The 21,005-nt window shown below is 44.3% G+C and overlaps 1 protein-coding gene across 2 annotated transcripts; it reads left to right on the top strand.

Moving 5' to 3' along the window:
• The first annotated feature begins 1,428 nt into the window (after positions 1–1,428).
• Positions 1,429–16,555, top strand: LOC105085937 (myomegalin-like). Of its 2 annotated transcripts, XM_010976273.3 has the most exons (6): positions 1,429–2,773; positions 3,097–3,235; positions 4,130–4,242; positions 11,890–11,953; positions 15,212–15,322; positions 16,193–16,555. In XM_010976273.3, exons 1-3 carry the CDS (start codon positions 2,684–2,686, stop codon positions 4,159–4,161), a joined length of 261 nt encoding a protein of 86 aa, XP_010974575.2. In that variant the 5' UTR covers positions 1,429–2,683; the 3' UTR covers positions 4,162–4,242; positions 11,890–11,953; positions 15,212–15,322; positions 16,193–16,555. The 2 variants fall into 2 exon arrangements, with proteins under 2 accessions (XP_010974575.2, XP_064344921.1); XM_064488851.1 differs by lacking the exon at positions 11,890–11,953.
• The last annotated feature ends 4,450 nt before the right edge of the window (positions 16,556–21,005 follow it).

A 21,005-nucleotide genomic window follows, 5' to 3' on the forward strand; every position in this document is an offset into this window, starting at 1 on the left:
GCCGCCTGCTCCCCGCCGCCCCGCAGCCCCCGCAGGTGCCGACCCCGCCTCTCGGGCTGAAGTCCCCCATGTGCCACCTCCCCTGCGCTCCCCCGGCGCGCTGCACCCTCCGCAGAAAGGGAGGCTGTGAAAGGTTTTCCAAACGGGCTGCTCTTGGAAGCTTTCAAGCTGGCAACTCAAGCCCTTAAACATCCCAAGGGTGGAAACGTCTAGAGGTCCCTCGGGCACCGCACGGAGCTCCCCACCCGGGGCCGAGCGAGGCCTTCAGTCTTGGGGATGCAGGAGGCCGGAGAGGGGGGACCCGGAAAACTGAAGAGGAGAAAGAAGCCAGGGAGGAAAGAGCCCAGAAGAAACCCCTGACGTCCCCCCGCAGGGTGGGCGCGGCCAGGCTGCTGGCGGGGCGCCGCGTAGGGGCCTCTGGGGTTCGAACACGACTCCCAACAGAGAGAGGAATCTGTCCCCAGGGGAAGCAGGCGCGTCTTGTACCCTTTGCACCTCGGCTCCCAGGGCAGGGCAATCCCAGGAAGCCCCAAGGGCTCTTCTGAGGGTTGTCAGAGCTCCCAGCGCAGCGGGAAGAGGACAGCTGAAAACAGGAGGAAAGGAACACTTTTTGCATTTTTTTTCCCGGGTGGGAATTTTACCTCAGGGCAGAAAACCCTAGAAATCCCGGCAGAGCAGCTGGATTTGGGGCAGGTCTAAAACCCCTGCCTGTGGCACATTCCCGAGAGGACTTCGTCTCCTCCAGGACGTACAAACCCGCAGAGACGCGCCGAGGGAAGGCGAGCGAGGCGCCCCCTGGCGTCGCGGAGGAAGCGGGCTCGGGGCGGCGTGAGCGAGCGCCCGGCAGGAGGCGGGTCCTGGGCCCGCGGGGCTGAGCGCCGCCTGGCTCCGCGGGGGGCGTCGGGCCGTCCTGCGGTGCCAGGGTGTCATGGTGAGCACTCTGGACTCTGAATCCAGACATCCGAGTTCGAGTCTTGGTGGGACCTTCCCTTTAGGCCGCGCCCAACCGACTCATCCGGCAGCCCCAACTCCGCCGCTGCCGGAAAGAGACTCGTTGGGCCTCAGATACGCGCTGAGTGGACGTGCTCTCCCGCTCCCGCCTCCCGCTTTCTGCTGCTCTCGGACGCGACGGTCTCGGTCCCAGGAAGGAAGCTGCACAGCCACAGTCCCTCTGGCTCCCGCCGCCGCCTCAAAGCCGCGTCCCCCGCATTTTGCCGGCTCCTCCTCAGGAGTCGGGGTCCCGGTATCGGGATTCTCTGGGCTGCGGGGTCCAGGCAGCGAGCAGGTGGGGGGCACCCAGCCCGGGGCGTCCCCGCTGGACCAGGGGGACTGTGTCCGTCGCCGGACGTCGGAGACCCCGGCCTGGACGCCAAGGGCACAGAGACAGCGCCAGTGCCCCCCCCCCCTTGTCGGGTCACCCTGGGTCTCGGAGGTAAAGGGCAGAGGCTGTGCCCGCTGAACCTTACACCGCAAGGGGCTTCACACCGCATGTCTTGTAACCGTATGATCGTCTGTCCCTGTGAGGACCTTCTCTAAGACAGGGCAAGTGTTGGGGATGCGTAGGGAACCAGGTCAACAGAGTCCTTGACCCCATGTAATTAATTTCTAGTGGGGAGGTAACAGAAGATACATAATACAATTACTGATGGGCATAAGCAATATGAGGGAAATAATAGAAAGTAACTTGGATGAGGACTATGGGAGATAGAGCGGCCAGAGAAGGCTTCTCTGAGCAGATGACGTGTAAGCTGAGGCTGGGGGATGGAAAGGAGGCAACTCTGGGGAAGATATTTCAGGCAGAGGGAATAGTAGGTGCAAAGGCTCTGAGTCAAAACAAAGTCTGGTATTCCTAACAGGATAAGTCCGGCGTGCCTAGAGATTCATGAATGAGGTAGAAAATGCTATAGGTATTGAAGTTGGAGACGTAGGCAGGAGCAGGTCACTAGGTTTGTTAAAAGGGTTAAATCTATGCAGAGTGTTTATTAGGACCTGGAACACAGTGAGCCCCTAGTAAATACTGGCGACTGTGGTAATTATCATGATGTTTAGTAAAATTTGTCATAATAAAACCATTTGGTTGTCATTCTCTGGTGAGGAGAGATGGAAGATACAACATATAAAGTTTAGGGCCTACAGTGTTAACTTTTGATAGGACTTCTTCATTGGTGGTGGCATGTTCTTCCACCAGGAGGGGTGTGGTGTTTGGTGATCTCTTGTGATGTTAACTATTGATGGTTGAAGCCTGTAGCCATTAATTCATTAAGGCTGCAAAAATGGAGCTGTTCTATCATTTTTTCATCTATTAGCCAAAATACTTAAATAAAGAAAAGCTTCTATTCGTGCATCTGCTCATGGTAACTCATTTTTTAGGAAGTATAATACACTCATTAATTAAACAAATTTGGTATGTTTTATAGTGCTAACAAAAGTGGAGGGCATCATTAAACCACGTTACAGCTTCCCATAAAGCAGCCTGGGTACCAGAGTGTGGCTTGTTGATCCGACCCAGTAGCACACTGTTCATGCTCTGGCTTTTATTTGCATTACTGGCTGATAGTGACATGATACGGAAAAACATTTGCTTCAGTGTTAAAACATAACTGTGGCACATACTGTTTCCTCTACCCACTGACTCCAGGATTTCTTTTCTCCACAGTTGGAACTTTCTGCCCTCCAGTCCAAGATGGCTGTGCAGGAAGAAGAGATGCAGGTTCAGGCCTCTGATATGGAGTCTCTGACCAGGAACATGCAGATTAGAGAAGACCTCATCAAGGTCTTTCAGAGTTTTTTAAAGACCACTGGGCATGATTACAGCTCAGAATACCTATTGGGCATCTTCAGACAACGTGTGAATACGCTGAGTCCCATGGCCAGTGCTTATTTCTTGATGCGCTGTTAGTCTGAGCCTCTTGATGTTACCATATTCTCTTTGACTTACATCAGACTTGCTAAGATGTCATAAAGAAGATATCATTACCTTCATATGGCTTGTTAATATCCCATTTAAAAGTAGAGCAGACTGTTTCATGAGCATTTGTTCCTTTGTTCCTCTGCTGAATAGCATTTTTCTTACTGTACTTGTTTTTTGACTTTTAGGACCTGCAGATGCAGCTGGTTGATCCTGAACACATACCAGCTATGGAACGCCTGACCCAAGAAGTCTTACTTCTTCGTGAAAAAAGTTGCTTCAGTAGAATCACAGGGTCAGGAAGCTTCCAGAAACCGAAGACAACAAGTAAGTTATTGGAGCACAAACCTTATTTTTACTGTGAAATAAACAATGGAAAATCTGTCAATCTAGTTACTTATGAAGGTATCTGTTGGTGGAATTTCACAGACAATCTGTGCCCTCAAGTTCCCTGCCTTAGTCCGTATCAGCCACACATTCTCCTTTCTAACGTGTGTAGCTCCTTCATAGCTACCGCCCCATATCTGACCTTTCTTCAGTGCCAAACTTGCTAAAAATATCTCTTAGCCTGTATTCCACCCCCACCGTGTCTCCAGTATCGTCTCTCTCACTGACTACTCACCTCACTCCAGTCTGGCTTTTCGCTCTGTTTAAGTTCACTTAAACACATCTCTGCTGGTTGTGCACTGTCATAGCTCATCTTCTTCATAGCGCTGTTATAGCTCACAGTGACACGTGTCTATGACTGATAAATGTCTTTTGTTTCCGCTTATCTATATAATATAGATGGTAAGCTTAATATAAGATAGTCAGCTTATCCCTAGAACAGAGTCTAGCACATAGAAGGTGCTCAATAACTATTTTTTGAATGAATGAAGAGTGCTCATAAGTCCTAGTGTATGTTTCCCTTGTGCCCTCCCTTGCTTTCTCTTCTATTCCTCTCTCTCTCCTGTGCTTCTAGCTTCTCTCTCCTCTTTCTTCTTGCTCCCATTTTGAATTCTCCCTTATAGAGCTTTAAGGATAAAAAAAAAAAAAAAAGATAACATGACACTGATTTGAAAACTGTAACACACTATAGAAAAGTTAAGTCGGTGATAAGATCGTGAGCTTTTTGAGTCATAGTACATGCGAATACATTGTCTGGGTCTCTTTCTCAGGATTATCTGTGACTTCACGTCTCAAGTCTCCATTTGTGCATTGCTTTTGTTTTTTACCCCTCAGTTGCTGCTGATGCTGGAAGGTCTGGTAGATGAATGGAGTCAGCTCAGTGAGGCCTTACAAGCAGAGACACAGCTCTGTAGCAGCCTGGTGAAGTTCCATGCCCATCCAGAGAGGTAAGGGAGCGGCTACATCATTTTTACTTTTATTTCTCATTAAGTGCAGATGCTTACAATACATGAAGGGAAAGATAAAGAAAGCAGTTACTGGGACTGCCCAATTTGTCATTTATTGTGTGGATTGCTCTGAGCCTCAGTGTCTAAAGTTTAAGTCAAGAATAGGGCCCATGGAGAACTAAAGAACATTGATTAAGGAAATTAACTACAAAGTGAAATGAAAGGACGCTACACAGTAACTTGAAGCCATATGGAGAAATAATGATTCCAGTAAAGGAAAAGTATATAGGCAATTATAAATGGTAGTATGTTGTAACAATGGTTTGCAACTATACTTTTTGTTTCCCACATGATTTAAGAGACTTATACATTTAAAGAAAAAAAAAATCTGTTATATTAGTATTATTTTTACTTTGGTTGTAACTCCCAATCTTGTTTCCTACATAATTGAACAGACTAATGCATTTAAATGTATTGTTAATTTATGTTTTGCAGCATATAGTGCATAAGGATGTAATTTGTGACATCAACAACCAAAAGGGGTAGGATGCCGCTATAAAGGAGCAGAGTTTTTGTATATTTTTGAAGTTAAGCTGGTAATAATTCAAATCAGAGTACTATAACTTTATGATGTTAAATGTAATCCCCATAGTAACCACAAAGAAAATAGCTATGGAATATACACAAAAGGAAATGAGAAGAGACTTTAAATATTTCCCTACAAAAAAAAATCAACTAAACACAAGAGAAAAGAGTAATGCAGGAAATGAAGGGGGGAATGTCATAAGGGATATAGAAAACCAATAGCAAAATGACAGAAGTAAGACCCTCCTTATCAGTAATTACTTTAAATGTAATGGATTAAACTCTCCAGTCAAAGACACAGATTGGCAGAATGGATAAAACACATAGTCCAACTATATGCTATCTTTAAGAGACTCATTCTAGAGCCAAAGACACACATATATTAAAAGTGAAAGGATGGAAAAAGATATTCCATGCAAATAGTAACCAAAAGAGAGCAGGAGTGGCTATACAATTAGCAGACAAAATAGACTTTAAATCAAGAAAGGTTATAAGATACAAAGAAATGCATTATATATTAATAAAAGTTTCAATACAGCAAGAATATATAATTACAAACTTTCACATACCTAATAATAGACCAGCAAAATTTTATAAAGCCAAAACTGACAGAATTTAAGGGAGAAATAGAAAGTTGTACCATTATAGTTGGACACGGTCAGTATCCCACTCTCAACAATGGATAAAACAACTGGACAGACGATAATTAGGGGAAGAGGACTTGGGCATCACAATAACATAACTAGATCTAACAGACATGCAGAACACTACCAAACAACAACAGCATACATCTTCTTCTCACATACATATGAACATTTTCCAGGAGAGACCATTTGCTAGGCCACAAATTAAGTTTCAGTAGATTTTAAAAGATAGATGTTATGCAAACTATCTTTTCCAGTCATAGTGGGATGAACTTAGAAATCAATAACATAAGAAAAATTGGAAAATTTACCAAATGGTAGAAATTAACCAACACAGTTTAAAACACCAGTGAATCAAAGAAGAAATCACAAGGGAAATTAGAAAATAGTTAGAGATGAATAAAAATGAAAATACAACATTAAAAAACAATGAGATGAGCAAAAGTGGTACTAAAGGGAATTTACATCTATAAATGCCTACATTAAAAAAAGAAAGAACAATCTGAAATCAACAGCCTAACTTTACACCTTAAAGAACTACAAAAAGGAGAATAAACTAAAGCCAAAGCTAGGAGAAGCAAGGAAATAACAAAGATTAGAGCAGAGATCAGTGAAATACAGAATAGAAAAACCATAGGGAAAAAAATCAATGAAACCAAAAGTTGGTTCTTTGAAAAGACCAACAAAATTGACAAATTTTTAGCTAGATGGACTGAGAAAAAGAAGACTCAAACTGATTGTAAAATAGTACTAAGAATAATTGTATATGAACAAATTGAATAATCTAGATGAAATGGAATTCCTAGAAACACAAAATTCCTAGAAACACAAAACTGACCAAGACTAAGTCATGAAGAAATAGACAATCCGAGTAGACCTATAGCTAGCTGTATAATAGAATCACTGCGTAATTGAATCAGTGATCAAAAATCTGACGAGAAAAAGCCCTGGATGTGATGGCTTCAGTGGTGAATTCTACCAACATTTAAAAAAGAACTAAGACCAGTCCTTTTCAAACTTTTCCAAAAGATTAAAGAGTAGGGAACACTTTCTAATTTATTCTATGAGGCCAGCATTACCCTGATACTAAAGCCAGACAAAAACACTGCAAGAAAACTACAGATCAATATCACTTATGTACATTGGTGCAAAAATCCTCAACAAAATGCTATCAAACCAAATTTGTCTGTATATTAAAGTGATTATACAATATGACCAAGTGAGATTTACTCCTGGAATGCAAGCTTGGTTCAACATAGGAAAAAAAAAATCATTCAGTGTAATATATCACATTAACAGAATGTAAGAAGAAAAATACATGATTATCTCAATTTATGCAAGAAAAAGCACTTGACAAAATTCAATACCCTTTCATGTTTAAAAAAAAAAAAAAAAAAAGCTGGAATAGAAGGAAACTACCCAAACATAAAAAATGTATACATAAAAAATCCACAGTGAACACCATACTCAATGGTGAAAGACACTGCTTTTCCTCTAAGATCAGGAAGAAGGGAATGATGACTGCTTTCACCGCTTTTATTCAACATAGTACTGGAGGTTATAGCCAGAACAATAAAGCAAGAAAAATAAATAAAAGGCATCCAAAGTGGAAAGGAGGAAGTAAAATTATCTCTGTTTGCAGATGATATGATCTATGTAGAAAACTCTAAAGATTCCACACCCCAAAAAATCCTATTGGAACTAATAAATGAATCCAGCAGATTAGCAGGGTACAAAGTCAACACAAAAATCAGTTGTGTTTCTGTGCACTAACACTTAACAGTCTAGAAAGGAAATTACAAAAACAATTTGATTTACAATAACACCAAAAAGAATAAAATAAGAATTAACGAAGGAAGTAAGAGATTTATACAATGAGAACTACAACACATTGCTCAAAGACATTAAAGAAGACATAAATAAATGGAAACATCCCATGTTGATGGATTAGAAAACCTAATACTGTTAAAATGTCAATACTAATCACGGCAATGTATAGATTCAATGTAATTACTATCAAAATCCCAATAATGGTTTTTGCAGAAATAGAATGATCCATCCCAAAATTCACATGGGGGAATCTCAAGGGATCTTGAATAGCCAAAACAATCTTGAAAAAGAACAAAACTGGAGGATTCATACTTCCTGATTTTGAAGCTTACTACAAAGCTACAACAATCAAAACTGTGGTGTGTGGGGAGGGGTGGGCATTATAACTTAGTGGAAGAACACATGCTTAGCATGCACGAGGTCCTAGGTTCAATCCCCAGTACCTCCATTAAAAAAAAAAAACTTCCCCCCTCAAAATTCCCCCCTTAAAAAAAAAAAACAAAAACCTATGGTATTGACATGAAGGCATACATATAGATCGATGGAATAGAGAGCCCAGAACTCGCATATATGGCCCAACAATTTTTAACAGGAGTGCCAAGATCATCTAACGAGGGAAAGGGCAATCTTTTCAGTGAATGATGCTGGGAAACTGGAGAGCCACATACAAAAGGATGAAGTTGGACTCAACACCATATACAAAAATTACCTCAAAATGTATCAGGGGCCTAAGTGCAAGAACTAAAACAATAAAACTCTTAAAAGAAAACAGGAGAAAAGCTTCGCAGTGTTGGATTTAGCAGTGATTTCTTGGATATGACACCAAAGGCAGGTAACAAAAGAAAAAATAGGCAAATTGGACTTCAAGAGAATTTTAAAATTTTGTGCACCAAAAGACACTCAGTGAAGCGAAAAAACAACCCACAGAATGAAAGAAAATATTTGCAAATCATACTTGCAAAGGGATTACTATCCAGAATATATAGAAAACTAAAATTCAACAACCAAAAAACAAACAACCTGAATCAAAAATGGACAAAGAACTTGAATAGACATTTTTCTAAAGATATACAAATATTCAGTAAGCACATCAAAAGATGCTCAACATCACTAATCACTTGGGAAGTTTAAGTCAAAACTACAATGAAATACTACCTCACATCAATTAGAATGGCTATTATCAAAAAAAAACAGAAAACAAGTGTTGGTGAGGATGTGGAAAAATTGGAACCCTTGTGCACTATTGGTAGTATTTTTAAATGGTACAGCCACTATGGAAAACAATATGGTGGTCCCTCAAAAAACTAAAAATAGAATTCCCACATGATCCAACAATCCCACTTCTGGATATATAGCCTAAAGAATTGGTAACAGGGTCTCAAAGAGATATTTGTATACCCATGTTGATAACAGCATTATTCACAGTACCTAAAATACTGGAGCAGCCCCAGTGTCCACTGATGGATGAATGGATAAGCAAATGTACTGTGTACACAATGGAATATTACTCAGCCTTAAAAAGGAAGGGAATCCTGACACATGCTACAACATGGATAAAACTTGAGGGCATTATACTAAGTGAAATAAGCCAGTCACAAAAGGATAAAAATTGCATGATTCCACTTGTATAAGATACTTAGAGTAGTCAGATTCGTGGAGACAGAGTGTAGAGCTGGGATTGCCTAGGTCCGGGGGAAGTGGGGAAAGGAGAGTTATTGTTAGTGGGTAGAGTTTTAGTTTTAAAAGATGAAAAGAGTTGTGGAGATGGATGGTGGCAATGGTTCTACAACATTATGAAAGTATTTAATACCACTGAACTGTACACTTTAAAATGATTAACATGGTAAAATTTATGTGCATTTTACCACATTGAGAAAAATTGGGGGAGAAAAGGCAAGAGAAAACATGAAATTGGGGACAGTGGTTACCTCTTGTTGAGGGATATAGGAGGGAGTGTGGTGAAGAGGAACACAAAGGAAGATGCGAGTTATTACTGCTGTTTCAGCTTTCTTGTCAGGTGGTGGTCTCATGGGTGTTAACCACATGATGTTTTATAACTAATATTTTGATAAATGTCTTTTAAATGCATGAAATATTATATTTTAAAGTATCAGTGAGAAAATATTCAGAGGTGAAAGAAGGAGGGAATGTAGCTTGGAGGCAGGCCAGTTGGAGTAGTGGGCGTGGGTGGTGGCACAACCATGACATCCTGGGACCCCGGGGCCCATGGCTCTGGGAGGAGGGTGGCCCCGGTGCAGGTGGAGGAGGGCAGCCTCGGAGCCTCGCGGCGGGGCTGCAGGGCCGCTCTCGCCCACATGGGGGCGCCCCACACTGCCACATTCACCACATCCAGCCTGCGGGTGGCTGGAAAGGAGGGAAGCCGGGAGGAGGCCTTCTTGGGGAGGAAGGAGAGGGGAGGGCGGGGAAAGCATCCTGTCCGCCCACGGACTGGCCCCCCTGTCCAGGTTTCTTGTGTGGTCAGCCTTGAAGAAGGTCAGTGTGAGTTTCCTCTGGCAGCTGGAAACACAGCCGGCTTTCAGGCCCGAGGAATTCCTGCTTGTGTGTGTCAGGGCTGCCTGGGCGTGCGGGTGGGGGTGTTTGTTGTTTACTGAGGTGTGTGCAGTTGGCTTGTGCGGTGTTGGAAGTGACTGTATGTAAGTTATTGGGTGTGGCTGTGTGTTTCTCCAGGAATATAGTGGAGGGTGGAGGGGGCCGTGGAGAGGAGCAGTTCCTGCTTCCCCAGGGCTGGGGCTAGTACTAACAAGGAGGGGAGCCCACGCACCATGAGTACTCTGAACTTTCTCCCCCTCAAAGGAGTTCCAGGTCTGAAAGAGGAGGGATTGATCCTGGCTGCTGGCCATGGAGGGCACCTCCCTCAGCCAGACCCAGCAGGACTGTATACTGGGGACTTCCCCATGGGCCTGAGGACGGCCACCCCCTGCAAACCGCCTAGTGGTGGTTCAGCACCCAGGCAAAGGCTCGGATGCCACGCGGCTGCCAGGCCCTGGAGCCCGCCCAGTCCTGCTCCGGGACCTGGTGTTACCAGCTTGTGCCCGGGGCATAGCCCAGCAGAGGTCGGTGACCTGAGAAACCACCGATCTCACTTTAGACCAGAACATTTTTTTTTTTTTCTCCTAGAAGTGGTGGCAGAGAGCCCAGGTTTAAGGAGGGATGAAGGGCGGGAGAATTTGCCACCTCAAAATACACCTCTTAGACAGAAGGATTATGTTGAGCTGATTATTTTGAGAAACTGCAGCAAAAGGAGGAACTCTGAAAAACAGTGGAAATTACTTTTTTGAAAGAGAAATTTACATTTATAAAGGAATCTCCATTTGCAAGCATGTCTCCCTCAGTGGGAGATTACCCACTGAGGGAGTAAATCACAGAGATCTTAAAACTCAGTGGAGAAGCAGTGACTTAAATCTGCATAACAAACCTTACCCTTGTTTACCCTGCTCTTCGCAGTAACCTCCCAGAAATGGCTTCCTCCCCCACCCTCACCTGTCTTTCCTCTGTCTTGGCCAAAGATGGTATTTAAACTGTTGGTTTAGGCCACCTGGGAGAGTTAACTTATTTTCCCTGGGTATCTCACTTGTAGACAAGTATATACGAATAAGCTTCTGTTTGTCTCTTGTTAATCTGTCTTTTGCTACACAGGGGTCTCAGCCAAGAACTCAGAAGGGTACAAGGAAAGTTATTTTTCCTCCCCTACCGGGGGGACAGCTACCGGGGACCTAGAGGCTCCTTCCCCTCCCACTAGTTACAGGCCGGCTTCTGCACATGAATGAGCTCTGCAGGCAGTACCCTGGTCTGGCGTCTCAGCCCAGGATTTGAGAGGATTAGGCTTGGTGGAAATTAAACCCAGGGGGTGGGGGGAGGGGGAGAGCCTCAGGCCAGTAGGCTGAGGCCCTGGACCCTGTCCCAGACTAGGGGGAAAAGTAAGTCCTGCGGCTCCTCAGAGTCAGATGAGGAGGAATAGCAAGTCCCAGGCATCCTGTGGACGAGAGCAGGATGTTGCAGAGCCCAGGAGGTGCCCTGTGGGGAGGGCAAACGAGAACAAACCCTGAGGCTCTTGCTGATCTCTCTGTCCTTTTCCTGACTTCTCCGTCAGTGGCCTGTACACCCCCTCTTTCCCAGGGGCTTCAGTTCCTAGGCCCAGCCAAACAACCCTGAGAAAAGCGTGAGAGGACAGCATCTTTCTGGGATGGGACCACTCTAGAGGGTAGTGGGACCTATCTGGGAGCAGGGGGCCAGGGCACAAGGCTTAATGACTGTGAAGTCATTAATAAGAAGGCATTAGTATCAGGCCTGGGTTGGTTACAATTCCAGTTCAGCCACCTAGTATCCATTTAAATGAATAAATTGCTTAACCTAAGTGAACCTCAGTTTCATCATTTGCAAAATGAGAATAATTACCTTGCAGAATTATGAAGATTTAGAAATTGGGAATGTAGAATGCTCAATCAATAGTAAATGCTGTTACTATTGAAACTGACTCCCCCTAAAACTGAGTTCCTCTGCAAGTTTATGATTAAACTCTCTATCTAAAACTTTATTCCCTTTCTTGTCTTGTACCTATTCCCCTCAGGACTGAGGAATATCAAAGAAAAGGAGGAATTGAAATTTAGCAGGACCCTGCAGGGACCTCCCAGGTATGAAAAGCCTTTCTGTGTCCCCTGCCTCGCTCCTGCCTTCAAGGCTTTAGTCTCCTAGGCTTGAGTTCCAAAGAACAGATTCAAGCAGTTACTAATTAGGGAAGTAAGGGAATGCAGAAACAGGAAAAAACGGTCAAGAAACAATAGTTCAGCTATAAAAACTATAAAAAGCTATAAAAAGTCCTAGGGAAATACATAACAATCTGACATGTATCTTTGAGTTATCCTACGAGAACTAAGACTCACACCCAGGTGGATGTCAGGCACGCCTGCTGGATCCCAGACTGGTTAGAACCAGAAGGTTGTGATTAAGATTCCTGACATATCACCCTGTTAACTCACTGCCAACCAAACAGGAAGGTCATGCACCCCGCAACCCTCATCTCAGATGTTACCTTTAAAGACCCTTCCCTGAAAGCCACCTGGCCGTGTGGGTCCTTTGAGCATGAGCCGCCTGTCCTCGCTGGGTCACAGCTGCAGTAAGTGCTGTGCTTTCCTTCACCACAACCCACTGTCAGTAATTTGGCTTTGCTGAGTGTCGGGTGAGCAGACAACGAAAAATACTGCAAGCCATAACAATAAGCAAAGAATGCTGAAGCCATCAAGTCATCAGCGGCTGCCCGCCACCCCCAGTGAAGACAAGCCTGCAGCCCAGCCTCTGCAGCCATTCACAATGGTGCACTCTGAGGGCACTCCGAATAAGAAAGGCCAGGATACAGGCCCTAGATGGCTAGGTGCTTGTCAGAGGAACGAATTCATTGAGCCCAAATGTTTGCTCCCTCCCATACATAGAAAAGCACTAAATTCTTTAACTTGAGTTGTCTGGTTTTCTTTAGTTAACAAGTAACCTTTTAATGTTCCAACTGCTTGGTCTTTATTGTAAAACTCCTATATATCCTAGCTTCTCCCCTACCTCTTCCGAGCAGTCCCTCAGAGTGATCTGAGAGGCTGTCATCCAGGGCTCGAGTCCTCAGAATCGTCCAGCAAATAAAACATAATTCTCAACTTTTAGACTGCATTTATTTCAGTCGACAAGACCCAAATTTGGTTCAGTAACGCTATCATTATTTTCCAATGCCTAGACCCATGTGGGATGGCTCCAGGCCTCTCTCGCAGGCTGTGACAAAAGAAGTCCTATAATTGGCCTGAGCTACTGCCCTGTGATAGTGAATCAGTAAGAAGTTATTGTGTTACCCAGACAGTAATGGGGTTAATGTCTCAGTTGAGGACAGCCTCTGGAAAAATTCCTTGATTGTAAGGGCTGAGTCTATGGGATGGCAGGCAGCAAGGCCCAGGTGAGCCTCTCATTACATCTGGGATCTCACAGCAGAAGACACACAGAAGGAGGCCAGGGGTGGCTGCCTGTCTCTATTGTCTGCCCCAATAGAAGCGGGGGCCCCTGGGCTCTGACTAAGGCTGTGCTGATGTCCCTTGTACCTTTTCCGTCATGGGTATGAGATATCAGGGGTCAAGCTACTCCAGTGCTGGGGGAAGAGAGAGGCCTAAACTTGGGCTATTGTGCACAGCCTTTCCCTTCTCCCTGCATATCCCTCCCTGCTCCAGAACCTCTCAGGCATCCTGTTGAAACTCCCTTAGGTGAGGCAGAGAGAAGCCTCCCTGGTTCCTGGCACATAGTAGCTTAATAATAATGAATAAATAAATATCAATAAATATTGCTGGAACTGAATTGTGTGCAGGCCATAAGGTTGATGGGAGGGAAGGAACTTCATGTGAATTCAGTCCAGAATTCAAGGTGGGGAGCCTGTGGGTGGGTACCACCCAAGGCCAAGTGCTAGGAGCTGATGGGGCCCCACCTTTCCGGGTGTGCCTGCTTTGAAACCTGGCAGCCACCCCAGGTTCCTCCCTGCTCCTACTCCCCTCTGTTCACTCTGCCTCCTCCTAGACTCCCTTGAACCGGCTCTACCTTTTCCCTTGTCTTCCTCCCAGCAACCATATTTCCAGTCCAGACCACTGCACTATTGTATTTGAAATCCTTCTCACTTCCAACCGACTGCACAAACCACATTAAAGTGATATTACTGAGACCAAAATGGTGAGCGTTCTCCCTGCTTGAACTCTACCATGCATCCCCATTGCCCACAGGATAAAATTCAAATTATTTAAAAAATGACATGTAAAGCCCCATGAGATCTCCATGCTCCTGTTTTCCTCTCTTTCATTTCTTACTCACTATCCCCACCCACCACTCTGTGCACTGGTCAGACTGAACTGTCCACTCATGGAAAATGCCAAGCACCCTTTATCTTCGAGGGTTTTCTATGTGTATATGCTTTCAGGGTGGAAATTAGCATTGTCTCATAGACACACATGCACACACACCTTGTTTCCTCCTGCTTAGTCTGGTTAATTTCTAGTTCTTCTTTAGGCCTCACGTTAGACACCACTAGTACTGGGAAACTGGCACTTTCCTCCCTTCCCTCTTCACCCCCCAAGACTGGCCTGGGTGCCCCTCCCCCAGTCTCCCAGCTCCCTGTGCTCCCCAGGCTTTTACAACATTGACCGCTTGCCTTTGCAATCCCAGTTTTTGCTCCCCCTGGAGCCTGCTCACTTCTTCAGGTCTCCCAGGACCTGGCCCAGTGCTGGCACATGGCAGGCGTGTAGCCATAACCAGTGTTGGCCAGAGCCCACCTTTGTTCGGCATGTGCTGTGTGCCAGACCCGGGAGGGTGCCTCCAGTCATACATGCAGTTAATCCTCCCGTGGCTGAGTAGCACCCAGGATCTGTTCCCACCTGTCTGCTGTCCTTTGGAGGCAGGAAGCTAAAGCCTCACCTCCCAGACCAACTCCTTTGGGAGTAGAGGGTTCATATTGTGATAACGTGGAGACCCACTTGGGATTTGGAAGGTGGAAGGGAGCCTTCCTGCTGCTTTGGCTGCTCCCTTCTGGCCAGCAGGGTCATACAGATGTGCATCTTTTCCTGCAGTGGTGTCCAGTGTGTGGTCCCCACCCACCGCAGCAGCAGCAGAGGTCCTGCCTGCTCTCTGGATCACAGCCATGTCAGTGTGTCCTGAACCCAGGAGTGCCAGTGGCAACCTCCAGTTGCCCACCTTCCTCTCCTGCCCAGGCCGAGGGAGCAGATCCTCTGGAGACTCAGCCCTTCCTCCTCCCCTCCCCGATCCAGCCATCCAGCCATAATCCCCTGTATCAAATCACTTTCTGCTCAAAATACCTCGACTGGTTCCTAATTCCAGCACTGAACTCTGGCTGATACGACCATTCTTATCTTATTTTACAGATGAGGAAACTGAGGCACAGAGAAGCAAAGTGATCTTCCCAGAGCCACACAGCCAGTGAGTGGTGGGGCCAGGTCTTCCTGAGCCCAGAGCCCACTGCCCATCTTGCCTGGGTGAGTATGTGTTGGTGTTGCCAGGTGTGGGCGGAGGCTTTCAGGCAGTGGGTGGGGCTGACTCCCATGGCAGGTCCTGAGCAGACTCCCAAGGTGTCTGTTCCTTCCTGAGAAGCACAAGCAGCTCAGCTTCCTGGGGACTGACCCCGAGGTCGGGGCTGGCCCGTAGGGGAGGTGTGGGGCAGGGAGGCTGCTGAGAGAGCCCAGGCTGTCTCGGTGCCACCTGCCAGGGTTGGAGCTGATCAGCAGTGTTTGGAGAAACATTTCAGTGATGAGTGCAAAATCACGAGACGGGGATGGGGAGGTGGAGGTGTCACCAGGGTCAGGAGGCTGACATGGTGGCACCACCTTGGTGAACTTGTGGTGCTTTGTTCTTATCAGTGGCCCAGGGTTGAATGGAGCCTGAGAGCCGGCCAGACATCTGAGGCTCGTGTGTGTGTGTGTTAGAGAATTCACAGGGAGAGTATGGCCTGCACTTAGATGGACTGTTCCTGCAAGCATGCTGCGCATACTCCCTCCTGTTAGGCAGCTAAAAGTATAGGGGAGGCGAAGGATTGTCTAGGGAGGAGAAAAGTAAACCCAGAGGAGTTGACTGATGCTTCAAGTACTGAAAGAACACCAGTCTGTGTCTGACTACATCTGAGGACACCGAGCAGGGAAGCCAGTGGGCCAGCCGCTCTCAGGAGACAGAGCCTCCTCTGAAAGAGTCTCCATTCATTTACTCACTCTTTCTTTCATATTTGCCCTTTGAGGCTCATTCCTTTTTTTTTTTAATTTTTTTATTGAAGTGTAGTTGATTTACAACGTTAGTTTCAGGTGTACAGCAAAGTGATTCAGTTATTCATATACATATATATTTTTTCTTTTCAGAGTCGTTTCCATTATGTTATTATAAGAAATTGAATATAGTTCCCTGGGCTATACAGTAAGTCATTGTTTATCTATTTTATATATAGTAATGTGTGTCTGTTAATCCCAAATCCCTAATTTATTCCTCCCCGCCCTTTCCCCTTTGGTAACCATAGTTTGTTATCCATGTTCATGAGTCTGTTTTTGCTTTGTAAATAGACATTGTATCTTTATTTTTAGATTCCACATATAAGTGACATCATATGATATTTGTCTTGCTCTGACTTACTTCACTCAATATAATAATCTCTAGGTCCATCCATGTTGCTGCAAATGGCATTATTTTATTCTTTTCTATGGCTGAATAATATTCCATTGCATGTATATACCACATCTTCTTTATCCAGTCATCTGTCAGTGGACATTTAGGTTGTTTCCATGTCTTGGCTACTGTAAATAGTACTATGAACATTGGGGTGTATGTATCTTTTTGAATTAGAGTTTTCTCCAGATATATGCCCAGGAGTGGGATTGCTGGACCATATGGTAAGTCTATTTTTAGCTTTTTAAGGAACCGTCATACTGTCTTCCATAGTGGCTGCATCGTTTTACATTCCCACCAATAGTATAGGAGGGTTCCTTTTTCTCCACATCCTCTCCAGCATTTATCATTTGTAGACTTTTAATTTTTTAATTTTATTATTATTTTTTTGTAGACTTTTTAATGATGGCCATTCTGACTGGTATGAGGTAATACCTCATTATAGTTTTGATTTGCATTTCTCTAACAATTAGTGACGTTGAACATCTTTTCACTTGCCTATTGGTCATCTGGCTGTCTTCTTTGAAGAGATGTCTATTTAGGTCTTCTGCGCATTTTTTGATTGGGTTGTTTGTTTTTTTGATATCAAGCTGTATGAGCTGTTTGTGTATTTTGGAAATTAGTCCATTGTTGGTCACGTCATTTGCAAGTATTTTCTCCCATTCTGTAGGTTATCTTTTCGTTTTGTTGATAGTATCCTTATCTGTACAAAACCTTTTAAGTTTAATTAGGTACCACTTGTTTATTTTTGCTTTTATTTCCATTACTCCAGGAGCTGTTTCAAAAAAAATATTGCTGCAATTTATGTCCAAGAGTGTTCTGCCTGTTTTCCTCTAGGACTTTTATAATATCTGATCTTACATTTAGGTCTTTAATCCATTTTGAGTTTAGTTTTGTGTATGATGTTAGAGAATTTTCTAATTTCAGTCTTTACAGGTAGCTGTCCAGTTATCTCAGCACCACTTATTGAAGAGACTGTCTTTTCTCCATTGTATAATCTTGCTTCCTTTTTCATAGATTGACCATAAGTGAGTTAATTTCTGGACTTTCTATCCTGTTCCATTTATCTGTGTGTCTGTTTTTGTGAGGCCCATTACTTTGATGGTCCCTTTGTGTGGTTGCCAGAAAAGATGATACAGGAAAAATGTGGGGTGAGAGGATGGCTGCTTCCCAGGTCTCAGTTGAGTCCTAGGACATGCCCTGCCAAGTGAGGGTCCTTGATTTCTAACAGCAAAGAATTCAAGAGCTAGCCATAGCAGAGTGAAGGTAGATTTATTCAGAGAGATACATACTCCATGGAGTACAGGCCGTCTCAGGCCAGAGAGGCCACGAGGCATGGGGGTGGGTGTTTAGTTCTGAGTGCGGTCCGTCTCACTCAGAATGGAGAATGGCCTCTTTCTTTCTTTTATATTTTAGCAAATGAGTGCTATCATGTAACAAGCATAATCAGATACTCCATGCCTCATAGAGACATTTCAAAGGAAAACACATTTTCCTGAGTTTCTTTGTTGATTAGTACCTTTCAATACACCGCCTTTCAGCAGGTGAACACTGTTGTCTTCGCAGTGACTTTAAGCGTGCTAGTTGCCCAAGTGAGGCCTGGGGAATGCTGCAGGGTTGCCCGTGCCTATAATGAGAATTTACATTCCTAGAGATTTGAGGTGACTCAGACATTAATTCTCCACTGCCACCTGTCTGCCAGCAAAAGTCCAGCCAAAAGGTAGGAAGGGGAGGGAATGTGACAATGGGTGTAGAACACAGACACTTTTTCATTCATTTCTCTGAGGCCGCAGGGATCTATCTCTGGCCTTTCATCGTACCTGGGCTTGCGAAACACTGCTGGTAATTCACTTGAGTTCCTGAAATTCACCCTCTGGATTTTAGGGTCCTCATCACACTGTGCTATAAGCACTGATTTTCTTTTATTGCCCCCAACAAACAGAGCTTCATGAAAACAGAGACCAGTTCTCATTCACTTTCCTATCTTCCTAGCCTCATGCAGGACCTGGCACGTGGTCTGTGTTTAACACATGCTCGCCGGTAGGTTCTACCATGGCCCCACACAGCTCTCTCAAATGCTCTTCGTGAGAAATGCAGCCTTCCCTTTCTCTACGTAGCTCAGATGCCACCTCCTGCAGAAGCTTCCCCAGCCCCTCAAACCAAAAGGACTCAACAAATTTGCATGTTGTTCCCTCTCATCTCAAGAAGCTCACAGTCTGGAAGGGGTTTAGAAAAGCCAACTTAAGTGTACAATGCTCTGTGGTGCTAGGAAAAATTGTGAAAGACTTTAAAATGGGCAAAGGATCACTGGGCATTCTTTCAGCAGAATGCTGAGTTGTCTAGGGTTCTAGACTGTCTGATTCTATAGGGAACTGACTGCACATTTAATTGTCTTTTGCTGGTCTACTTTATAACTCTGCAGGGCTGGAAGTTAACTTGTAGAGGGCTAATGTTGGTGCAGGTGTTTGCTGTCTCATGTGTGATGCAAATCATTCCTGTTCATGGTAATAGAAATGAGTTCTGCCTGGTAGAGAATAAATTTTCATAAGTCCAATTCTCATTTGAAAGTTGTAAAATCTTACTGGTTCTCTCCTTAACTAATGAGTCATATAAACATGTTAATTTTATTTCTGCATGAGTCATGATTTTACCATTTTGAAAATTATGCTTCAGTGGTAAGAACTATTCATGACAAAGGTGATAGAACTTCCTGAGCATTTATTATGTTAGGTACTATGCTAAGGTCTTTATAGTTGTTGCCATATTTAATCCTCATAGCAGCCCTATAAGGTAAGTCCTTTTATTAGCCCATTTTACAGATATAGAAACTGAGGCCTAGAGGGTTAAATAACTTGCTTAAGAACCTAGGCCACCCAGTGGCCTATCTAGAGTTTGTATTCAGAGACCTGGGATTTGACACAAAGATTCATACTTTAACTTAACCAAACACATAAAGGTGGTTAAAAACAATAGGAGGAATCAGGTAAGGCCTCCATTAGGAGGAGACATGAACCAAGTCTCAAAGGATGATTAGGAATTGGCTCAGAGGAGAAAGGAGGGAGGGGTTTCCAGGCACAAGTCAGCATGTAGGAGGGCAGGGATGTCTGTAACAAGGACCTGAAATTAAGGATCTAAGAATTTCAGTCGGGCTGGAGAGCAGGGTGTGGGCTGAGCACTGGGGCAAGAGATAAGACTGCAGAGCTAACAAGAAGGGCCGTCTAGGTCAGGCTAAGAATTTTGGACTTTATCCTCAAACTACAGGATTCAAAGGAGAGGAGGGAGTGACGTGATTAGATGAGTTTTCCTATTTTTGTCTTTATTTCTTTTATTTGAAGTTATCAAAGCAGCTGAGAAATTTGGCCTTTTTAAAAAACCATTTTGGCGGTAGTGTTGAGCCTGGATTGGAGCTAGTGAGGGCAGAGACAGGGAAGCCTGTGGCAGGAAAAAGGAGGGCATGGGAAGGAGAAACAGGACAGCAGTTCAGTCCTGGAGTTTGGGCCACTTGATGAGGTATGTAGGGGTGGGAATGAGGAGAGGCGGGGAGGGGCTGGGGTGTAGGTAGTTTAGGAGCTCCCCCAAAGCTCAGAACACTGTTTCCTGCAGGCCTGTTCATGCTCATTCTCAGCATGAGAAACAAGATAGCACTTGGGATTTAAGTTGAAGCCTTGTTACCAAAGTCCCTAAAGCTCCCATTCTGAAAAGCATATGTAAATAGGGCCTGACACAAAAACACAGGGGCCCTTTTCTTTTGGCTTCAAGGGAAAAAAAAAAAAAGATAGGAAAACAAAAATTAAACACAATGACATGAACCATTATAAACCTTCTCTTGGTAATTATGCACATACAGATTGTCAGCACACCAGGTGATTTTTAATCCCAGCCCAGTTCCCCTCCTGGTTTCTTAATGGCTGCTGGCCACTTCCTCTTGGGACCTGGCCAGAGTAAGCTCAGGAAATGCAAACTTTTAATTCTGGAATCAGTAAAGCATATTAGGAAAGGAAATCTCACAAGTGAAGAAATCACATTATGAATTCCAAAGCCAAGGAAAAGGATTGTAAGTCAGATTGTGAAATCACTGGAGACAGGACCCTTTTACTCACTTTGGTGCAAGTGATTGATCTGGTCTCTACTCCCCAAAGTTACCCAGGATTCTACTTTTCATTCTTGTATGTTTCTAAACCTCCATCCAGTACAACCTTCAGCTGTAGCCACTGAGCTCTCTGCAGTCGCTTTGCAAGCTTCTGACAGCAGGGGTTGGGAAGGGGGTTGCCCTGCTAGGATGAAGTCCCAGCTAAAGGATCATTGTTTTTCATTTATACCCATGTCCCCAGGATTTTGCATGAATCAGAAGATAGAACATACTTGAAAGGCCTTGGCACACCCTGATGAGCTATACAGAAATTACCAGCTGTTCTTTATTGTTCTGGCTGATGACTTAAATGACACTATTTAATTTTTATAACTACCGTGAGTTCAATACTACAATGCACTCAGCTGCATGCAGTGTACATT

Source organism: Camelus dromedarius, chromosome 9, assembly GCF_036321535.1.
Source record: "Camelus dromedarius isolate mCamDro1 chromosome 9, mCamDro1.pat, whole genome shotgun sequence".
Taxonomy (NCBI): Eukaryota; Metazoa; Chordata; class Mammalia; order Artiodactyla; family Camelidae; genus Camelus; species Camelus dromedarius.

Coding starts and splice junctions, on each gene's coding strand:
- LOC105085937 (XM_010976273.3), top strand. CDS start 2,684: ATGGCTGTGCAGGAAGAAGAGATGCAGGTTCAGGCCTCTGATATGGAG. Junction 2,774..3,096: donor TTAGAGAAGACCTCATCAAG/GTCTTTCAGAGT, acceptor TTTGACTTTTAG/GACCTGCAGATGCAGCTGGT. Junction 3,236..4,129: donor CCAGAAACCGAAGACAACAA/GTAAGTTATTGG, acceptor TTTACCCCTCAG/TTGCTGCTGATGCTGGAAGG.